Source organism: Artemia sp. Qi Xiang Cuo, chromosome 13, assembly GCF_049724085.1.
Source record: "Artemia sp. Qi Xiang Cuo chromosome 13, ASM4972408v1, whole genome shotgun sequence".
Classification (NCBI taxonomy): Eukaryota; Metazoa; Arthropoda; class Branchiopoda; order Anostraca; family Artemiidae; genus Artemia; species Artemia sp. Qi Xiang Cuo.
Window position 1 is genome coordinate 17,451,669 of NC_142806.1, and position 19,766 is coordinate 17,471,434.

The following is a 19,766-nucleotide window of genomic DNA, read 5'->3' on the forward strand; positions in this document are numbered from 1 at the left end:
TGAGGGCAATTTTGAGACCAGTTCTTGACTTTGGAACCTGCCTTGCTGGTCCTTTTTACAAAGGTCACATACAGTTGATTGAAGGTGTTCAAAGGAGGGCCACCAAGTGCATCTCTGGATTTGGTTAGAAACCATATAGTGAAAGGCTATCTAACCTAAAACTTCCATCTTTGACCTTCCGATGCGAGTGAAGTGATGTGCTACTTACGTATAAATTTTTCAACCTACCCCAAAATAAGCTCTTTACCCAATCACCCAACGAAATACAAACATGAGGTCACTCCAAGAAGCTTCATAAGCCCAGAGTTAACTGTTGAATTAGACAAGACTTTTTTAGCCAAAGGGTCATCAATGAATGGAATTGCTTAAGTGAGGGGACAGTGTCTTCAACATCGACTGAAGTTTTTAAAAGGAGATTCGACAAAGAATGGGAATCCAAACCTTCAAGATACAACTGGAGCTGCCCATCATCTTTTTCTCATAAATAGTGATTAATATATATGTATATAAAAAAAACAGTTGTACTAGGATGCTGATGCTGCTTGTCTTACCCAACCAACTCGCATGCGTTATCAGAAATTGACGTTGTGCGGTGGTGTCTACTCTAAAATACAGAAGAATGGTCCCCTAGATCATACTTATCTGTGGTCACTGTTACCAAGTGGGCTGAAATTGCATCTATCCTAGCACACTCTTAGTTGAAAGGCGTGGCACTGGGCCATAAAAACAGTCACAATCCTGTTCTTTTATATTTTGTGTAAAGTGTCTTAACTACCATCTCAACAATGGAGCCGAACAGATCCAACATTGGATCTTATTTCGCTCCGAAGTGCGAATTAAGGTAAGGTAATTAGTTTTAAGCACATCCTTACCTGTTGAAGAATAATAATCTGATCTTATATCTATCCACATATGCACATAAATGATTATAAAAATAACCATGTGTTAATTTGTTGAGGTTGTAAAAATCTAGCCAACCATTTTTGACCACAAATGGCGACAGCCCAGCGTTTAATTCAAGACTGAAAAAACTTATGCTTCTAAATCTCACAGAATGTGTCTGCATTGAACGTATGAGAAAATAGGGTCCTTTAGCAATTCTGTGTGTCAGCTATTTAACAGACAACCTTCCTCTCTGATTAATTATATGATTCTAAATGTAATTATAAAGCTTTTCCACTAAAGTTTGGTGAAAAAAAAACTAATTGGTTTTGTTTCGGAATTTCACTACGATAGCTAAAATGTAATTTAGTTGAAAGGTCTTGGAAATATGGTTTGTCATCACATTGCAATGACCGGGTATGAGTCTATAGCTAGCAGGTTAAATCTAAGAGTCTTGTGTGGAGTAAACAAAAACTAAATTGGGCAATGTGGATTTAAGAATTCTTGCAAGTTATGAAAGTATATTGTTCAACATTCATAAAGATAGAATTATTATCTAGCTAGGTATATCTATAAATTGAATTAAAGTGTTAAAGCTTTGATCAACAAATGTATGCATTGAGTTGCTTTTTAATTTCTACTTGTAGTGTACTTTCTTAATTTTCAACTTTAGTACCTATAATGCCTGTGATTTGGAATGCTTGTTTATATGTTTCAATCTATTTCAGTAAGTTTGGGTCATTCCAGGATTTAGTCACTAATCCTGAATGGAGCACAAAGAATTTTGTTTAAAGTGGAACAACTACCTGGATGTCTTTCATGGAGCTTTTTTATCTCTGTTAAACAGTGAAAATTTCACAGATGTCACCCTATCATGTGACAGTCAAAGCATCAAATGTCATAGACTTGTTCTCTCATGTTGTAGTTCCTACTTTGAAACCCTGCTTTTAGGGATCTCGCACCCCCATCCTGTTATTATTTTAAAGGATGTGGAATTTAATGATTTGCTATCTTTGGTTAAATTTATGTATGCAGGTGAAGTGACTCTTCCAGAAGCTCAAACTAGTTCATTAATAAAAGTGGCTGAAATGCTTAAAGTTAAAGGTCTTGCTTATCCTGATGAGACAGTTAACCAGAAACAAAAACTTAGCTATCTTTCTCAAAATACTCAGATGACTCTACCTGCTGCAAAGAGAAACAGAGTTGATCGAAGCTCTGAAAACAACTCCTTGGCTAAAGATTCTTCCAGTAATCTAGAACCTCCTGTAGCAAATACCTCAAATGATAAGCTGATAAACTATCCTGCTGAAACTAGATCCTCTGGCCATAAAACTGATGTTGCTGCATGTAACTCAATGGTAATATGTAGTTTTTTTTTAAAGTTTACTTTATTCAAAATCAAGTGACCAATGAGTGGCTATGTATTTAATTTTATTTCAATTTCAGGAAAGTACTACCCTAGGTTGAAGTCAAAAGGTAACATGATAATTGTGTAATACCTAGACACTTGAAACTGCATTTCCACCCGAAATAGATCTGAATTGTCGTTTTTCCCATATTCTGGTTTAAAAAAATGCTTTATGAATCTACTGCTCCTTAGGGGCCTCCCCCCGGCCACTTAGCGTGTCCCTAGATGGCGATAGGGGAACGCCCTGCAGATATGTAGGGTGCTTCCATAGGAGGCAAGGACCAAGGGGGGGACCAGAATAGAAACTGGGGCATCCTCGCCCAGGGCCATAAATACAGGTGGAGGAGGAAGAAGGCCCCTCAAATATACACTCAAAAGGGCCTATCGGGGTGTCCACACGTCCCTTGAGTAACAAACCTTCTCTCAGTAATAGGTTAAATTGCATGTAGACACAGAACACCATTGTGGGAGAATCCTCTATAGGAGAACAACAGCGGCAGGGCGTAAGATCCAGATCTATGGACAACGGCCTCTACAAAGGGCTGCCTTGACTCTTTAGGGGTACCAGCAAGACTAGTGACTTAGCGGTCAACTCTATTCCCACGTGAGGAGTGGCGCCCCTCGAGAAAATTATAGCCTAGTAAACAACACAGCGTTCGCACGGGATTCTGATTAATGGATAATTTTTCTGGACTTGGTCTGTTTTGGCGGAAGTTTTCGGGCTGAAAAACCTCTTCCTAGCTAATTTATCTAATATGGGCTGCCTCCCCGTAGTAGCATAATACTTTTAGGCATGAATATATAATGAGTCGGAGCTATTAGGCTTGAGACTCTCTGTGCAGGATTTCGACTCTTGTTGATAGAAGAGCATCGCCAACTGCTGAAAACCATGTTCGGACCAAGATGGGCCCAGGATTGCACAAAAGCCTGCATTCTACTGGAGGTCCCAGGGACTTCTCGCTTTCTGGTTCTAAGCGCTTCAGTCTAGACTTGAGAAGAAATGTTGATCCCCGTCCTGTACTGGTATTCGGGATTATTGATTTTCCTGAGGCCAAAATAATTTCAATGATTGAAAGAACATGAAAATTGGAACTTGGAATGTTATGACGTTAAAAAATGGCTATCGTATCGACATTTTGACCGACAAATTCAGACGATTCGAATTGGACTTAATAGGAGTTTCAGAAACTCATATCCCAGGGGTAGGAAGCATGAAATTAGTTGATATAGAATTGGTTTACTCAGGAAAGAAGGATGGGGTACATAGACAGAGAGTAGGACTCATGATGAATAAGGAAGCTGCTAAGTCTTGTTTAGGTTGGGAAGGTATTAATAATAGAATACTAATTGCTGTTTTTGAGACTAAAAAATTCAGGGTATCAGTTATAGTAGTATATGTAGAACCGACTGACGGAGATACTAGTGAGTCAGATGAATTTTACTTACATTTATCGGAGCAAATAGACACGGTCCGAGGTAGAAATAGGGTGTTTTACTAGGACATTTTAATGCCCAGGTTGGTAGAAATAGGGATAGATGGTACCAGAGCCTTGGTAAATTTGGTGTAGGAAAGAAAACAATAATGGCTACAGACTTTTGCAATTTATAGGTATAACAATCTAGTTATGACCAACACGGTGTTTGGTCTTATAAAGGCCCATAAGTTGACATGGTATTTACGTGATGGTAAGACAGCAAACCTTATTGATTATGTTATAGTAAACCAAATACTGGCAGGATCAAAACAAGGTACTAGGGTATATAGGAGTGCCATTATTGACGTTAAAAGTAAAAATCACCATCTAGTAGTGTCTAGTGTTAACTTAAAGCTGAAATATCGGAAGGGTAACTACCTTCCGGGAAGATGTGATGTTGGTAGACATCAGGAGTGAGAATTTGAGGGAAACATTCTAGGAACAGTTGAATACTAAACCTGAGAGCTTAATATTTGACATCGTGGAAGATGGTTGGAATAATTTTAGAAAAACAATTTGTGAATTTGCAAATGGTATCTTAGGGAAGAAAAATAGGACTGCAGCTAAGAAGATTAGTGAAAAAGTTTTATTTTGATAGAGAAGGCAAGGGGCTTGTGCAAGAATTCTCTGAGTGATAAATCATATGAAAACAAAAGGAATGTAAAGAGAGTGGAGAAATCATTTAAATATGAACTAAGGAGGTGTGAATCGGAGGCCATGGATAAAATTGCCGAGGATCTGGAAGATGCAAGTATATGGCATAATAGTAAAATATTGTACTGGCATGTTAGTAAATTGAGAGGGAGTAGTCAATACAGAATTGTCCCAGTTAAGGGCCACAATTAGTGATATGGAAATAGTTAGAGATGGGCAGAACATTTTGAGAATGTGCTAAACCAAGATAGAGTTGCAGGTAAAGATATAGAGGAAAATGAAAAAGTTAGTGATACCTTGGATGTGAAGAAAGATTTGTTTCGTGAGGAAGAACTAACGATAGTAATAAAAGGATTAAAAAATAATAAGGCTCAAGATGCTGATAGGGTAGTAAATGAGTTTCTTAAATATGGTGGCTCTGAGGTTAGAAATAAGTTACTGAAGATTGTGAATATGATTTTTGAAAAAGGGGAAGCACCAAATGATTTTAGGAAAACCTGAATTAAACCACTGTATAAGAAAGGTGATAAGAGCGATTGTGGTAATTATCGAGACATTAGCCTGGTCTCTATAGTTAGCAAATTACTTAGTAATATGATACTTTATAGACTGAGAGATGCTGTAGACAAAGTTTTAAGAGAAGAACAGTGTGGTTTTAGAAAAGGTAGAGGATGTGTCGACCAAATTTTCACTCTTAGGTTAATAATTGAGAAGGGGGTACGCGGTGAGTCAGTCAGTCTGAATAAATAAGACGTTCATAGCAGAGGTCAATTTAATTTAGTGAGTTTTTTATTTTTGACTCGAATTTTTTGACTGGCAATCTTTAACTGTAGAATAAATAATCAGTGAATTATATATCCGGCTATAATGAGGGTAGTAAGGCCTATTAGTACAGAATATTCCCGTCCAATCTCTTCTAATCTAGCATTGTGATGCTGACACAGCAGCAACTAGTGCCTAAACATAAATATTTCCCATCATCCCACTGGATTCTTAATTATTTCTGGATGAAGTGTCGTTATAAGGAGGTTTCCACAAAATCAAGTTGAATCTTTTCTTTGAAATCTTGGTTTTCAAATGCATTCTTGTGCTGGCTTTTGCCAATGCTTTGACTTTTTATCTTTGACTTTTGACTCTTTTTTTTTGTATGTTCTCTATCCGTTCATCACTGCATATGTTTATCAAATACTTTTCATGATTTGTTGCATTCGTTAGTATTGGGTAAAAAAACGCACATTTGATTTTTGATTTGTTAAACTTCTATTGTTACCAGCTTTTATTCTGCTTGGTGCAAGGTAGCCTAGAAAAGTTTTCTTTTTGTTGTTTTCATTACGTAAGTTTTTCTTCTATAAAGGCTATGCGATTAAGATATCAAAAAGGAAGGTTTCAAAAAGGTGAATTAAGGTATCAAAAACGAAATAATACCTTTAAGGTCACACATTTGTCAGGTCTCATCACATGGCTCAAATTGTCCTTAACGAAAATCAGATTGCACTTCTTGGCAAAACTATCAGCCCAGAACCACCTATCAAAACTCGCTGGGGATCTATCTACCGATCTGTATGATTCATGAAAGAGTCGTGGAACCTTTACGGTCTATGTCAATCGATAGAATGTGTAATATAAACGAGGGTATTCAGGATATCAAATAATTGCTTTTTGAATATATGAAACTGGGTCAATTAACAGCCTGTCTGAAATTCTTGAAGCCATTTTTAATTGGCTGCCACTTCTTTGAAGGAGAGGAAACTCTTGCTTCGTTTGTCATCCCGTGCTTCAATGTACTACAGCAGCATTTCAGGAGACTGTACCATTTTGCCAGTCTCAAAGACCGAGGAAAGGAAAATCCACAAGTACCTACAAAATAGGAGGATATTTGCATATGATCCTGGCTGCAGCTACTCTACTTTATCCGCTTTCTGGTGTAAACTCACTGTCACAGTATGAGTTTATGGATGCATGAAGTCGAATCAATGAGCTTGCAAAATTTTCCTACAGTTTTCGGAAGGATGGTGATTCATTTAACGAAAGATCTGAAGCTGACTTTGTTTGGGTCTTGAGCACAGAACTCTTTAGTTACATCTCCAAAAGTGGCCCATTTTCCAAATCATTGTACTTTAGACTGCAAAAGCTATCGAATCAGCAGTTTTTTGGTGGGCTTTTTTTTTGCGAAGTTGGTGCTTACGGGAGTGGCTGAAAAAATTCCAACAATTTGTGTTACCTTAGCCTCCTGCGACAGACTTTGGTCAGGTTATGGAATAGTACAGACTCACTATAGAAACTGCATCAAACATCTAACAGCGAACAAAATTCTAATGGTCCATCAGTCACTCAATAGCGAAAAAAAAATGAGCATCGCCGAACAGCTTCAAAAATGCCTGGAAATCGGTGTGAAAGGCTGGAAGGGATGTTCACGCTGCAATCATGGCTTTTTATCAATAGTTCACTGCCACGTGGTAGTGGGGATGGTGTGGTGGAAGATGACATGCTAGAGATAGCGTTTGAAGATGCACCAGATGACGAGGAGGAGGAGCAGCTGCAGCAGCTCTAGCTTATCTCTTATTATCTCTTATAAAGAGTTATCTGAAGCCTAAAGTGTAATTTTTTAAAAGATTTCCCCCGTGTAAACGAAGTAGGAAATAAACAAATAAAATGATGCAAAAATAATGTTTTTTCTTATCAATCTGTCAGAGAAGAGATAATATTTTCTTTTAAATTCATGAGTACTTGAAACCTACCACTTATTCGGTAACTTACCAAAGTTACCAGTAACTTATTCGGTAAGAGTAAGTTTTAAAACTTACCAGTAAATCTTGCACACTACAGTGGTCAAATATAGCTCTGAAGCATGGGTACTCCGAAAAGCGGATGAAGATTTGCTAGATGTTTTCCAGAGAAATTGCTTACGGATTTTTGGGTACCCGGCTGACTGATCGTATTTCAAACGGTAGCCCTTACGAAAAATTTGGTTCAATCCCGCTTTCTAGGGCTCTAATGAAAGAAAGGTTGAGATGGCTAGGGCACGTTCTGTGGATGAAGAATGATATATTTCCGAAGATTGTCCTTTTCGGCCGACCGTCTAGGGCTAAGCGAAAAGTAGGTCGTCCTGGTGTGGGGTAGGATAATATCATAAAGAAAGATTTAAAAGAAATGGGAACTTCCTCGGAGGGTGTAAAGAGGGAGGCTTTGAGTAGATTGGAGTGGAGGAGGAGCGTGCGTAGTTGTGTTGGCCTCAGGTGGCTTGGTGCTGTGGTGAGTTGTTAGTAAGTTGTAGTAAAGTTGAACAGGCTATCGTAGTGCTCCCTGATTTTGCCAAAAACTGCATTTTTTTTTCTCTCCTACAAGACAGTGATAGAAAATTCAATATTATTGAAATCAAAGTCCTTTGACCACTGATTTAAATATACTGATCATTTATATTTTGAGAAATGATTTGAGGTGTAAAATGTGAGGTTAGGGTCCTCATACATTATTTTTAAGTGAACGAAAGTCTTTCAATGTTTTTTCATTACAAGATAAACTGATGTCTGCTGGAAATAGGCATTGTCAAATATCTTTATACATGATCTGTTTAAACTTTTTGAGGAAAACAAACAAATCCAGAACACTTGTTCAAAACAAATCTAAGATAAAGAAAAATGCCCCCTTTGTAGGCTCCTGATTTTTCAATTAGGCAAACATTGATAAGTTTGCAATGTTAACTCCTTTAGATGCTGTTTTCAGTTTAGAATTTACTGTATGCTATAGGTCACAGGTGGGGCCTTTTTCCAGTTCTGTTAGAAATCTACATTAATATATCTTTACCACATAGGATAAAATTCCAAGGAAACTGCATTTTCAAGTCACTGTTTCCTCCGGCCTATTTAAGATTGAAACAGGGCCTTAACTTGTATTGTTTAAAAAAGGCTCCCGACCATGTGCAACTTTTTTTGTACTTTTTTTGCATTTTTAAAAGCTTTTTAATTTCACACCTTTAACATGCTAAGATAAGGATTTGGCTAAACTGTCTATTTATTTTTTAATGGCAGATGTGTCCTGACAAATTTGCTTTGGCATAGACAGTCACATCAAGTATTTCTCTGCAATAACTATCTTCTTCCACAGTAGTTAATTCGAAAAGGATATTCACATAGTATATTTTGTGACAAAAACTGCTATCAAAATGTGTCTGTATTCTGCTGAACAGGATGATATAAAGTCTATAGTAAGAGACCTCTACTTTCTCATAATGTTTGACAATCATCTTTCAGTAGCCTACATAAAATGCTTAATTTTATTATGTTATGTTTATGTGTAAATTTTAAATGTTATTAATCCTTTGATAACATTTTTTATTTGGATTTTTTTTTTTCAGCAAGTCAAAGATGAATTTGTTGTAGGTAGTCATAAAGGGGGGAACAATAGTTCTAGTCAATTAGGAGATGATACAGAACATTTTCATTATGGTAGTGAAAAAGTAAGCATTTGGTTTTGTTTATTTCTTTTTAACTTTTTTCAAAGTACATGATTGATCATAACTTTTTATTTGAAACAGGTCTTTCTGTATTTGCCTAACTGGCAGGGGCGAATCTCCAGCATTTAAATGGAGGGGGGGGGGGCAAGCAAGAGGAGTCCATATCTATATAGTCAAGGGGGAGGGGATATATAATATTTTTTTCTCTACGTTATTGAGGGGGCAACTCCCCCCCCCCCCAAACGACCTCCCTGCTAACTCGTAGTTCTCTTTCTATCTTTAGATCAGCAATAAGAATAGTTAAGGATGACCTTATCTTTTTATGATTACTAAGAATAAATCTTCTGTTTAAATCACAAATAGGGGCTGTTGATTCAATTCAAGCGTGAGACTAAAACAAGGTCCAGTTTGTCAAATATATTGAGAAGAATTGAAAATAATCATACTTGTACAACTCTCAAAAAGTTATGTCAGCTCTGCGTCTCAAAGAGACTGTCTGTCTTGGCTTTACTCTAATCAGGCTCTCAAGTCTGATCACTTTGACTACGTTTTTCACTACCAATCACTACCTTTGACCAAGTCACTATCTGTAACCTAGAAGAGAAAAAACAACAGCCCATAAACAAGGTAAGATTAATAAACGCTTTTCTAAAGGAAACTGACAACTTAGAAACATTTGCCATTTTTAGCTGATTCAGGAATGGTAATTATTGTCTAAATCAATCTTAATAATAATATCTGGCTTTGAAAACAATTTAAAGGAAATTCAAACATCAGCCTAAAATGCCCTAAACATGGCATTAGATTAAAACAAAAAGTACGCCGTAGTAATTGCAATGGCTGAAAACCCACAGTCCCTTGGATTGAACAACAAGGACAATCCCTTTTTTGAATGGGTATTATTGATATGTACTCTTTCATCTTTTTTATTTTCCTTCTTCACTACTGGCAGGGTTCTAGAACATCATAGAGTGCTGTTTTATGGCTCACTTAAATTTAAATTGCTTTATCTAGGGTTTTTTGTATGTACCAAAACATAGTATTTAAAATAAAATAAGTTTTTTGTCACAAAAATTGCATCTTCATATATAAGAAGATAAATAACATCATAATTGCTGATTAAAACCATAAATGATGTTACACCAAAACTTTATGATGAAGTTGGTAGCTACTGCGGTTTATTATTTACTATACCCAGCCAAAAAAAAAGTTTTTTACTGTGTGATATTTAATCATAGTTGCATTATTGTAATGGCTTATGGCCCATAGCAATGACTCATGGCACATAGTAAAAAAAAAAGTTAGAAAACGCATTTAAAAAAACTGGCAAGTTAAAAAAAAAACTTTTCTTTTCAGGTTCATTCATGTACAATAATTATTATCTAAATCAGTCTGAATATTAAACTGTTATTTTGAGGCCAACTTTAAGGATATCTTGAAAAAAGCCTGAAGCCTCTAAAATTGGTTATGCGTTAAAATAACTATTATAGTCTTGCCTCAAAAAATGTTTAATTTCTATGCTTGAGCATGTATATTAGAATCCTGAATGGGATTGACATACTTGTCATTGGTATCTTCTTTTACTCTATTTAACGTAAAGTGAAATTGTGCATATACTGGACCCCTTAAAGCGCTTTTCAAAAAAGGGGGTAAACAGCCTCAAAAGCATGCATATTTATGCAAAATTGATAGGATATCCATTAACCCCTTCCTGTGAATGAATGAATAAGTTTATCTGATGAAATGTAATAACACATTTGATAAAACCGCTTCTGAGGTGAAAGGAAAACTTTTTTTTTGTTCTTTTGTGGATGCATTTGCCCATTCCAGCTCTATGTTATAACTTGGTAGTTTTAGGGATGTGATTTTTTATATATTTTTTTCATATTAGCAATTGAATTGATATCAATCAAACAGTTCGTGGTAACGAACTGTAAGTAAGGAGCGACCCGGCTCAATGGTAACCGAAAGTCTAAAATACGGAATTTTGATACCAATAGATACATCAAAAGAATCATATTTTAATTGTGATTTCAAATATATAAGTTTCATCAAGTTTAATCTTACCCATCAAAAGTTACGCGCCTGAGAAAATTTGGCTTATTTTCGAAAAAAGGGGAAAAGCGCCTCGCTCTTTACGCTAAAGTTTGACTTTCTCGCAACTCTATTTTTTTTTTTTAACAATAAAAAACTTTAGCGTAAAGAGCGAGGGCTGAGGAGGGGACAGCCCCTCTCATATACTGAATAATTTCCGTTCGTTTTAAGTGTTAATGTCGCTCCTTACTTTCAGTTAAAAAAAAACTTGTTTTTTTATTTAATAATAACAGGATCGACATTACTAAGAGATATGCGGTTACGTCATTGACATTCAAGTGTATCCTAACTCTAAAGATTTGTCCACATTTCCGTGTGTAATTTTTCTTTTTTTAAGTTCATTGGGAATTGGATTTTGGGAAAGAGAGAGACAATGCCAAACACAAGCTTAAATTTTTCAGGTTAGTCTTTTATTTTTTGATTAAAGAGTAAAGGAAAGCAATATGTACTATTTGTTCTTCCGTTTTTTTTGTTAATTTATTTTGGTTTAATGTGTAGAATATAAAAAGTAAGAGTAACAATTTTGGCTTAAACCCAATAAATCCTTTTATTAACCCTGATCTTTTAATTAAACACATTTTACTGAAAAAGATCTTTTGCTTAAACCTTCTTTCACTTTGTGCCCGTAGGAATACTGAAGGTTTCCAAAGGAATCAATTTATCAAACAAAAAGTTTTCACATTTTCAATATTAATGTAATGTACTATGCAGCGCAAGGCAGGTGCATTAAGCATTATGATTTAAAGATTATAATTTTTAATAATTATAATAATAATATGCCCTATGCGGCTTAAAAGGGATATTTTTATTGAGAAAAAATCAGAATAATGCACTTTATAAGTGATAAATCACTTTATAATCGATAGTCTACTTTATCAATTATTGACAGGTCTAATACATAACTCCAACTAATGGTCATTGCTCCCTCTCCTAAATTCATTATTGCAGAATTCTTAATGTAGTCTAAACTTAATGTAGAAAGTATTGCTTAATGAATCACTAATGACAATAATCTGTCTTAGAATTTATCATAAACAGAGCTACTAGAATACAAAACTATTATGTTGCAGTAGCAAAAGTGTTAATACCTCGATGGTAATTCATATCCTTATATGTGCCTGTTTCAGGGTCATAAGGCCCTGCCATTTTGCCAATTATAGCTTTAAAGAAATAAATTCTTTAAATACAAATTGCAGCAGTGTGTCCTCATTACTGTTTTCTTTTTCCTACAAGTTTATCCATGCTAGGATATCATCTATCCCTATTAGTATTTTTACGAACCTGTGTGGTAAAATATCCTAATAAAATTGCCATATTTTTACCTTCGTTCCTGTCTGTTTGTTCTTGCAGTGGTTGGGAAAATTCCTTTAAGTCACTATCTCCATTAGTTCGATTTACAGGGGCGTACTATTATGACTGATACCTTAAACTTATTAGCCATAAAATGAAAAACTAGGCTTCTATTAATATGAGCTTCCCTACGTGAATATGACTTAGCAGCATCCTTATTTAAAATAAGCCCCTACTCCAGGCCTATTCACCCTTTCTTTTCTGCCTGATTAATTAAATTCTATATCCCCTAGTTTCGTGTTTCCTAACCCTGGGATATGATTTTCTGAAACTCCTGTAAGTCCAGTTTGAAGCGTCTGAATTTGTCTGTTAAATTTTCGATATGACTTATATATCCATATATATATATATATATATATATATATATATATATATATATATATATATATATATATATATATATATATATAGCCTAATGGGTACCACAATAACAGACTGGACCAGAATCCTACTGGAATGGGTCCTACGAAAATCATCCCTTTTGCTATTCCATTAAATTGAATTATCAAAAAATGACATACTTCTGCAGGGAGCCGGACGAGATTTAGGCCAAAGGGTGAGGTGTGTTATATTAGGCCAGTACCATTCAAGGCAGGGAGACTGAGGTTTATTACGGGAAACTGACAGTGAGTAAAGCGTCGCTACACATAAGTCAGGGAAAGGCAACTACAAACCAAATTCTAAAAATCTTCTAACACCATTACAAGCCAAACTCTCACAAACGAGATTTATATATCATTTTTTGCAAAAGTTCATGATTTGGAGCTTGTTCAAAATTTATGAAAATCATTAGTTTTAACTAAGCCAACGAGAAGTTATTAAGATAAACGCATTTGTTAAAACACATTTGTCTAGATCTGGCTGAGTTCCACCACTAGTTTCACGGTCTTGAGAATCAAGAAAGTGTTTTTAGATGTTTTTCTGACATATTACACTAGAAAGTTACTTGTTTAATTTATAATTACATCATCATTACAATTACATTAAATATAATTAAATGTCTAAATGTTATTTGATTTTTTTTTTTTTTACTATTAAGCTTTCTTTTTTTTGAAGCACCATGTAATGGTTATTTTTTGTTCTTTTTTATCTGTAATATCAGAAGGGTTACTTTTGTGAGGGTTTTAATGTTGATTTGTTTTCAATTATTTTTAGAAGTTGAAGAAACATTCCCAGGCATTAGTGAAGAGATTTTATCCCCCAAACATGAAGATGTTTCTTTGGTGGTTTCTCCTGGTGTATCTGAACAGCTTCCTGGAGTTCCTGGTGTATCTGAACAGCTTACTGGAGTTCCTGGTGTATCTGAACAGCTTCCTGGAATTCCTGGTGTATCGGAACAGCTTACTGGAGTTCCTGGTGTATCTGAACAGCTTCCTGGAGTTTCTGGTGTATCTGAACAGCTTCCTGGAGTTCCTGGTGTATCTGAACAGCTTCCTGGAGTTCCTGGTGTATCTGAACAGCTTCCTGGAGTTCTTGGTGTATCTAAACAGCTTCCTGGAGTTCCTGGTGTATCTGAACAGCTTAATCGTAATTTCAAACCTTCTGAGTTTCGATCAAATATCCTCGAGAATGGAAGTGAGTTTTCTGACATCTCAATTTTTTTTTTTATATTATCTTCAAAAACCCCTTTGACGTACCTAAAACATAATGAAAAATGGTAATGATTTCTTGCGTCCACTCTAAATGTATATAGCAAGAGCACCATGTTGGAAATTTTCATGGCGGAGAAAATTATGATAAGGGCACCAAGGACATCAAAATTTAAGCATTTTTCTTCCCCCATTGTATCGTAAGTCTATTCACTCCTAAAAAACAGTAATTATTTGTATTGTTATTAAACTATTTAGATAGTTTGATCTTGTGAGTTAAATAAAAGTTCAAATAGGGATAAAATCCTTTTAATAGACAGTGTTTCACAAACAGTGATAGAAATTCACAAAAAATACCAGATATTTCGGTCACATATGCAGTGACCGTCATCAGTTGTAAAATTGAACTGACTAGTTTTACTAAAACTAGTAAATATCTGGTATTTTTTTTTGAATTTCTATCACTGTTTGTGAAACACTGTCTATTAAAAGGATTTTATTTCTATTTGAACTTTTATTTATCGTCATGGAAAGGCAGGGTGGTCTCCGAAATTATCTACATCTTATGAATTATCTCCTGAATTGCCACGCTGAATCGTGGAGTGAAAAATGCAACAAAATTGATTTTTTTTTTTTTTTTCACTGAATGCAACCAAAAACTTATCCCGCCCATTTTACGTGCTTCGATTGAGTCACATTGGGGCTGTACAACTCTTCTATTGAACAGATATAGAGTAGTGAGAACATGTCGATATTAAGTAAGAAAATTAATGTTTTAAATCAAAGAAAAAAAAAGAATTAATAGAATTTTCCAATAGTCAACTAATTGGGTAAATACAACAAAACACATAGCCTATTACTACTACTACTACTAACAACTCACCGCAGCACCAAGCTGCCTGAGGCCAACACAGCTACGCACGCTCCTCCTCCATCCCAATCTATTCAAAGCCTCCCTTTTACACCCTCCCACGAAGTTACAATTTCCTTTAAATCTTTCTTTATGATGTCGGTTGGTCGAAACGAACAATCTTCGGCAATCTGTCAACCTTCATCTGCAGTACATGCCCTAGCCATCTCAATTTTTCTTTCATTATAGCCCTAGAGATCGGTATTGAACCACATTTTTCGTACAGCCTATTGTTTGAAATACGGTCAGGTCATCCAGGTACCCAGAACAATCCTTAAGCAATTTCTCTGGAAAACATCTAGCAAATCTGTATTAGCTTTTCGAAGTGCCCATGCTTCAGAGCCAATTTTTACTACTGTCATCACTGTAGCTTCTAATATTCTGCAGACTTATCTTCGTACTATTACAAGCTTTTTTTAATTGTGAAAAACACCCTGAGCCTTGGCTATTCTACTTTTAACATCTTCACTGCTCCCACCATCTTTACTAATAATACTACCAAGGTAAGTGAAGCTGCCCACTTGATCAATCTTGTCATTACCCAACGTCACCTTTTCATCTTGATTTATTCCTAGCCATAGTAACATAGTCTTATTAACATTAACTTTCAAACCCATTCTATCCCCTTGAACTTGCGAGACCTCTGATAGTATATTCATTATTCTCACACTTTCCTCTAGGATGCTTAAATCATCAGCATAATCTAAGTCCAGGAGACTTTCCTCCCCATTTGATTCCGTGGTCTCCCATTGCCTTTCCTGTGCTCCTTAATACAAAATCCATCAAAATAATCCATATAAAGGGAGATAGAACACAACCCTGCTTAACTCCTGATTTAATACAAAACCAGCTGCTAACCTCATTTCCTACTTTAACCGCAGTAGTGTTATTCTCTTACTTAGCACTATCACTTTACTGTATTTGCCTGGTATCCCATACAAGAATAAAACCTTTGCTAAAGCTCTTCTGTCAACAGAATCGAACGCTTGCTCATAATCTATAAAACTAAGGACCAAAGGTGTTTGACAACTCAGGTACCTCTCAATTATTAACCTAAGAGTGAAAATTTGGTCGACGCATTCTGTATCTCTTCTAAAACCGTACTGTTCTTCTGTTAAAACTTTGTCTACGTTATCTCTCAGTCTAAAAAGTATCATAATACTAAATAATTTGCTACCTACAGAGACCAGACTAATGCCTTGATAATTACCACAATCACTCTTATCACCTTTCTTATATAGTGGTTTAATTAAGGTTTTCCTAAAATCATTTGGTGCTTCCCCTTTTTCAAAAATCATATTCACAATCTTCAGTAACTTATTTCTAACCTCAGAGCCACCATATTTAAGAAACTCATTTACTACCCTATCAGCATCTTGAGCCTTATTATTTTTTAATCCTTTTATTACTATCGTTAGTTCTTCCTCACAAAACAAATTTTCCCTCACATCCAAGGTATTATTAACTTTTTCATTTTCCTCTATATCTTTTCCTGCAACTCTATATCGGTTTAGCAAATTCTCAAAATGTTCTGCCCAACTCTCTTTAATTCTTTCCTTATCACTAATTGTGGCCCCATTTCTATCTTTAACTAGGCCAAGTCTGGATTGACTACTCCCTCTCAATTTATTGACATGCCAGTACAATATTTTACTATTATGCCGTCTAGCTGCATCTTCCAGATCCTCGGCAATTTTATCCATGGCCTCCACTTCGCACCTCCTTAGTTCATATTTTAATGCTTTCTCCACTTTCTTTACATTCCTTTTGTTTTCATATGATCTATCACTCCGATAATTCTTGTACAAGTCCTTTCTCCTTTTTATTAAACATAGTTTTTTCACTAATATTCTTAGCAGCAGTCCTAGCTTTCTTCCCTGCGACACCTTCAGCAACTTGACAAATTATTTTTCCAAAATTATTCCAACCATCATCCACATTATTAAATTTTAAAATCTTAAGTTTAGTATTCAACTGTTCCTGGAAAGTTTCTCTCAAATTCTCATCTTTGAGTTTACCAACATTATAACTTCCCGGGAGGTAGTTACCCTTCTGAAATTTGAGCTTTAAATTAACCCTTGACACTACCAGATGGTGCTCTTTACTTTTAACATCAATAACAGTACTCCTATATACCCTAGTATCCTGTATTGATCCTGCCAGTCTTCAGTTTACTATGAAATAATCATAGGAACAGCAATTAGCTCTTCCTAAAAATATTCTCCTGTAGGTAAGTCAATGTATAAAAAATTGAAGATTAAAATGTCGAAGAATGTAGACAGTTAACATATTAATACATAGCGTAGAATTTAGCTGTTCAGTGATATATTTATTTCTTTAAAAAAATGTATTCATATGTGAATCCAACAAAAATATTCAAATACAACAGATCCTAACAAGCTTAATATGCTAATAATCTTAAGAAGCTTATTAGTAATCTAACAAGCCATGTCCCAACCATTAGCACCTGCCAGCTATCTTCATCACATTACATCTTCATCAATTAGATAGGTGATCATTGAAGCTTGGTATCTATTCCTGGGAGGTACATTATTCTAACCCGATTAATTTCTTTGATAGTAAAATGTCCCTTAACTGACATTAAAACAGGGATGAGGTAAAAAAGCTAAAATACCTCCCTTGGAGAACCTTAGGCTATTATTTGAGACACAAAACTGTCATTAGCCCATGCCAAAAGATTAGTATGATTTATCAAATTCTATCTAACTTGAACCAACCGTGGAACTTAGTATGCGTTAGTAGTGGTTCAAAACATTGTCACTGGATGTATCATAGGTTTCATATCTATTGCTGAAAGTTATATTCTCATAGTTTTTCTAGTTTCCAAGATAGCAATCCCGAAATCCTTTATAATTTTTGGGAATTTTAGGAAATCAATTAAAAATCATTTCCGAATAAATAATAACACATTTACAGTGGAATTACATATAAACAATTGACGAACTTGGAATAACGTTCTATCTTTTTATTATAACATGGCATGAAAGTTCCAGCGTAATACCCCCAGCTTTTCCTAGAATATTGGATTTACACCTTTTTGGCAACCTTATTTCGAATACTATCTTTTGATTTCGTTTCATATGTCCCTCAGTTTTTCCTTAAAGTTTCAAATTAATTATGTATTCTGCTCCTGAGATATTGCATCTATGCCATTCTAAGAAGCTAAATCAACTTATTTTGATTTTGCTCAGTTTTAGAAGCAGTAGTAGTTGTTACAGCCCTGAAAGTTTCACCCTAATGCTGTAAACCATTGTTGAGATGACATTGCTGCATTCCTACGCAATACCTTTAGCTTTGCTGCGGATATTACGCTGGGCCCCCTTTATATGATCTGGATGAACCTAAAATCTTTTGATTCAGTTTAATAGAAGTAGCCGTGGAATTAGCTGTATACCTGAAAGTTTCAATTTAACACCATATGTCGTTGCTGAAATATTGCTTATACACCCTGCTGTCAATCTTTACGCATATACTGTTCCTTTATTATTTTCTTTATTTTTCAAAACTGTTGCCTCCATAGCCTTTTTTAAGACCGAGGATAAAACACACGTCCTTTTCGAATTAACAAAACCGAATTGTAAACATTTGACAACTCGTATAACTTTTAGCCCTGGCCTCGAAGGCTGTGATTGGGTATCTCATACGCAGAGGCATAGTGATAGGAACGTTCTATCAATTACTTCCATGCGAAGTGATCTTCGAAAAAGCAAATACTAAAAATGTACTGAGCCTGAAAACTCACAGTGCTATTGTACTGTTTATTATTATCAATTCTCATGACTAACGTATAATGAAAAGAAATCTTGTTGAATTTGTTTAGTAACCTTTATTTTTGAGTTTTTTTAAGTCAATTTTATTTATATTTTGTTTTAGATTTTGAAGATGCTTTACCAAGTCACAATGAGGAGGTCTTTGGCGCTCCAAACCTTCTTTTGTTTCCTAAACGCGAAGATTTTCCTTTAGGTAATTTCCCTGGCTTTTCAGGACCTTTTAAACTTCAACCTGACACGCAAGAATCAGGTGCCACTTCTTTTGACATTCAAGGTATATTTCAAATATTTGTTTTATATATAATCAAATATATTCAATTATGAGTATTTAAAAAAAAAACTGGGACGGACAAGTGGACAAAATTCTATGAATCTTTACTAACCTGAAGATGGAATTTTTCTCTTGTCTCATCTCATTGTTCTAAATGCTAAACTGGTTATTCGGTCAAGGAGGATTGTCTTATAATAGCTAGAAAATAAAGTTGAAAACTGTAGCATTTACAATTTTGTATAAATCAATACTTGCATTCCTTTATTATCATCTGATTTCACGATGATGATTTGGAAAAAAACACAAACTGGTATAATCTTTTTATATAATATATTCTATAGTAAGGAGCATTAATTTTACTAAAAAAATTTGTTTTTCAATTTACCTTTTTCAAATTTTTGTGGAATGAGGTCTATTGAACTTAGATCTTCATGAAGAAAGGCATGCATGAAATTCTGGAGACCTCAAATGAAAAACAGAAACTTTAGACAAGCCTGATCCTCTGTTAGTAAATATTGTTATATCGTTTCTTTCAAATAGATCCCAAGTTGTTAAATACAAAAATATTTTCTCTAACCCCCTCCCTATATATTGTGGAATTCCTCAAGGAACCTTATTGGGACCACTTTTATTTCTAGTCATGATTAATGATATTGGTAAGGACTTCCCCCATAGGTGAAAATACGTGGATGACTTGACGATCCTCGAAGTATGTCGCAGGAATATTAAAAGTGACCCCCTTGAAATTCTATCCCACATTTCGGATGAAGCTAAGAACCTAAATATGAAAGTTAATTCCACTAAATCAAAAATAATTACGATAAATTTCTTGAAATCTATTCCCGCCTTCCTTGACCCTATACCACCAGATATTTCTGTGTCTTCCTTT

The 19,766-nt window shown here is 35.1% G+C and overlaps 1 protein-coding gene and 1 long non-coding RNA gene across 4 annotated transcripts in view; one reads left to right on the plus strand and one right to left on the minus strand.

Annotated features, from left to right (window-relative positions):
* Positions 1-19,766, plus strand: part of LOC148945025 (uncharacterized) — a 66,792-nt gene that overhangs the window by 31,398 nt on the left and 15,628 nt on the right. For 2 of the 3 annotated variants that reach the window (XM_089098571.1, XM_089098572.1), the window contains exons 2-6: positions 1,611-2,240; positions 8,774-8,875; positions 11,304-11,367; positions 13,472-13,891; positions 18,710-18,880. In XM_089098571.1, coding sequence (XP_088954697.1) covers positions 1,650-2,240; positions 8,774-8,875; positions 11,304-11,367; positions 13,472-13,891; positions 18,710-18,880 — 1,348 coding nt within the window. In that variant the 5' untranslated portion in view covers positions 1,611-1,649. The remainder of the gene's footprint in view (positions 1-1,610; positions 2,241-8,773; positions 8,876-11,303; positions 11,368-13,471; positions 13,892-18,709; positions 18,881-19,766) is intronic. The other variant, XM_089098573.1, reaches the window with a different exon arrangement.
* LOC148945026 (uncharacterized) overlaps positions 9,146-19,766 on the minus strand; it is a 34,271-nt gene continuing 23,650 nt past the window's right edge. The window contains exon 3 of the long non-coding RNA XR_016142680.1: positions 9,146-9,466. This is a non-coding gene — a long non-coding RNA (uncharacterized LOC148945026). The remainder of the gene's footprint in view (positions 9,467-19,766) is intronic.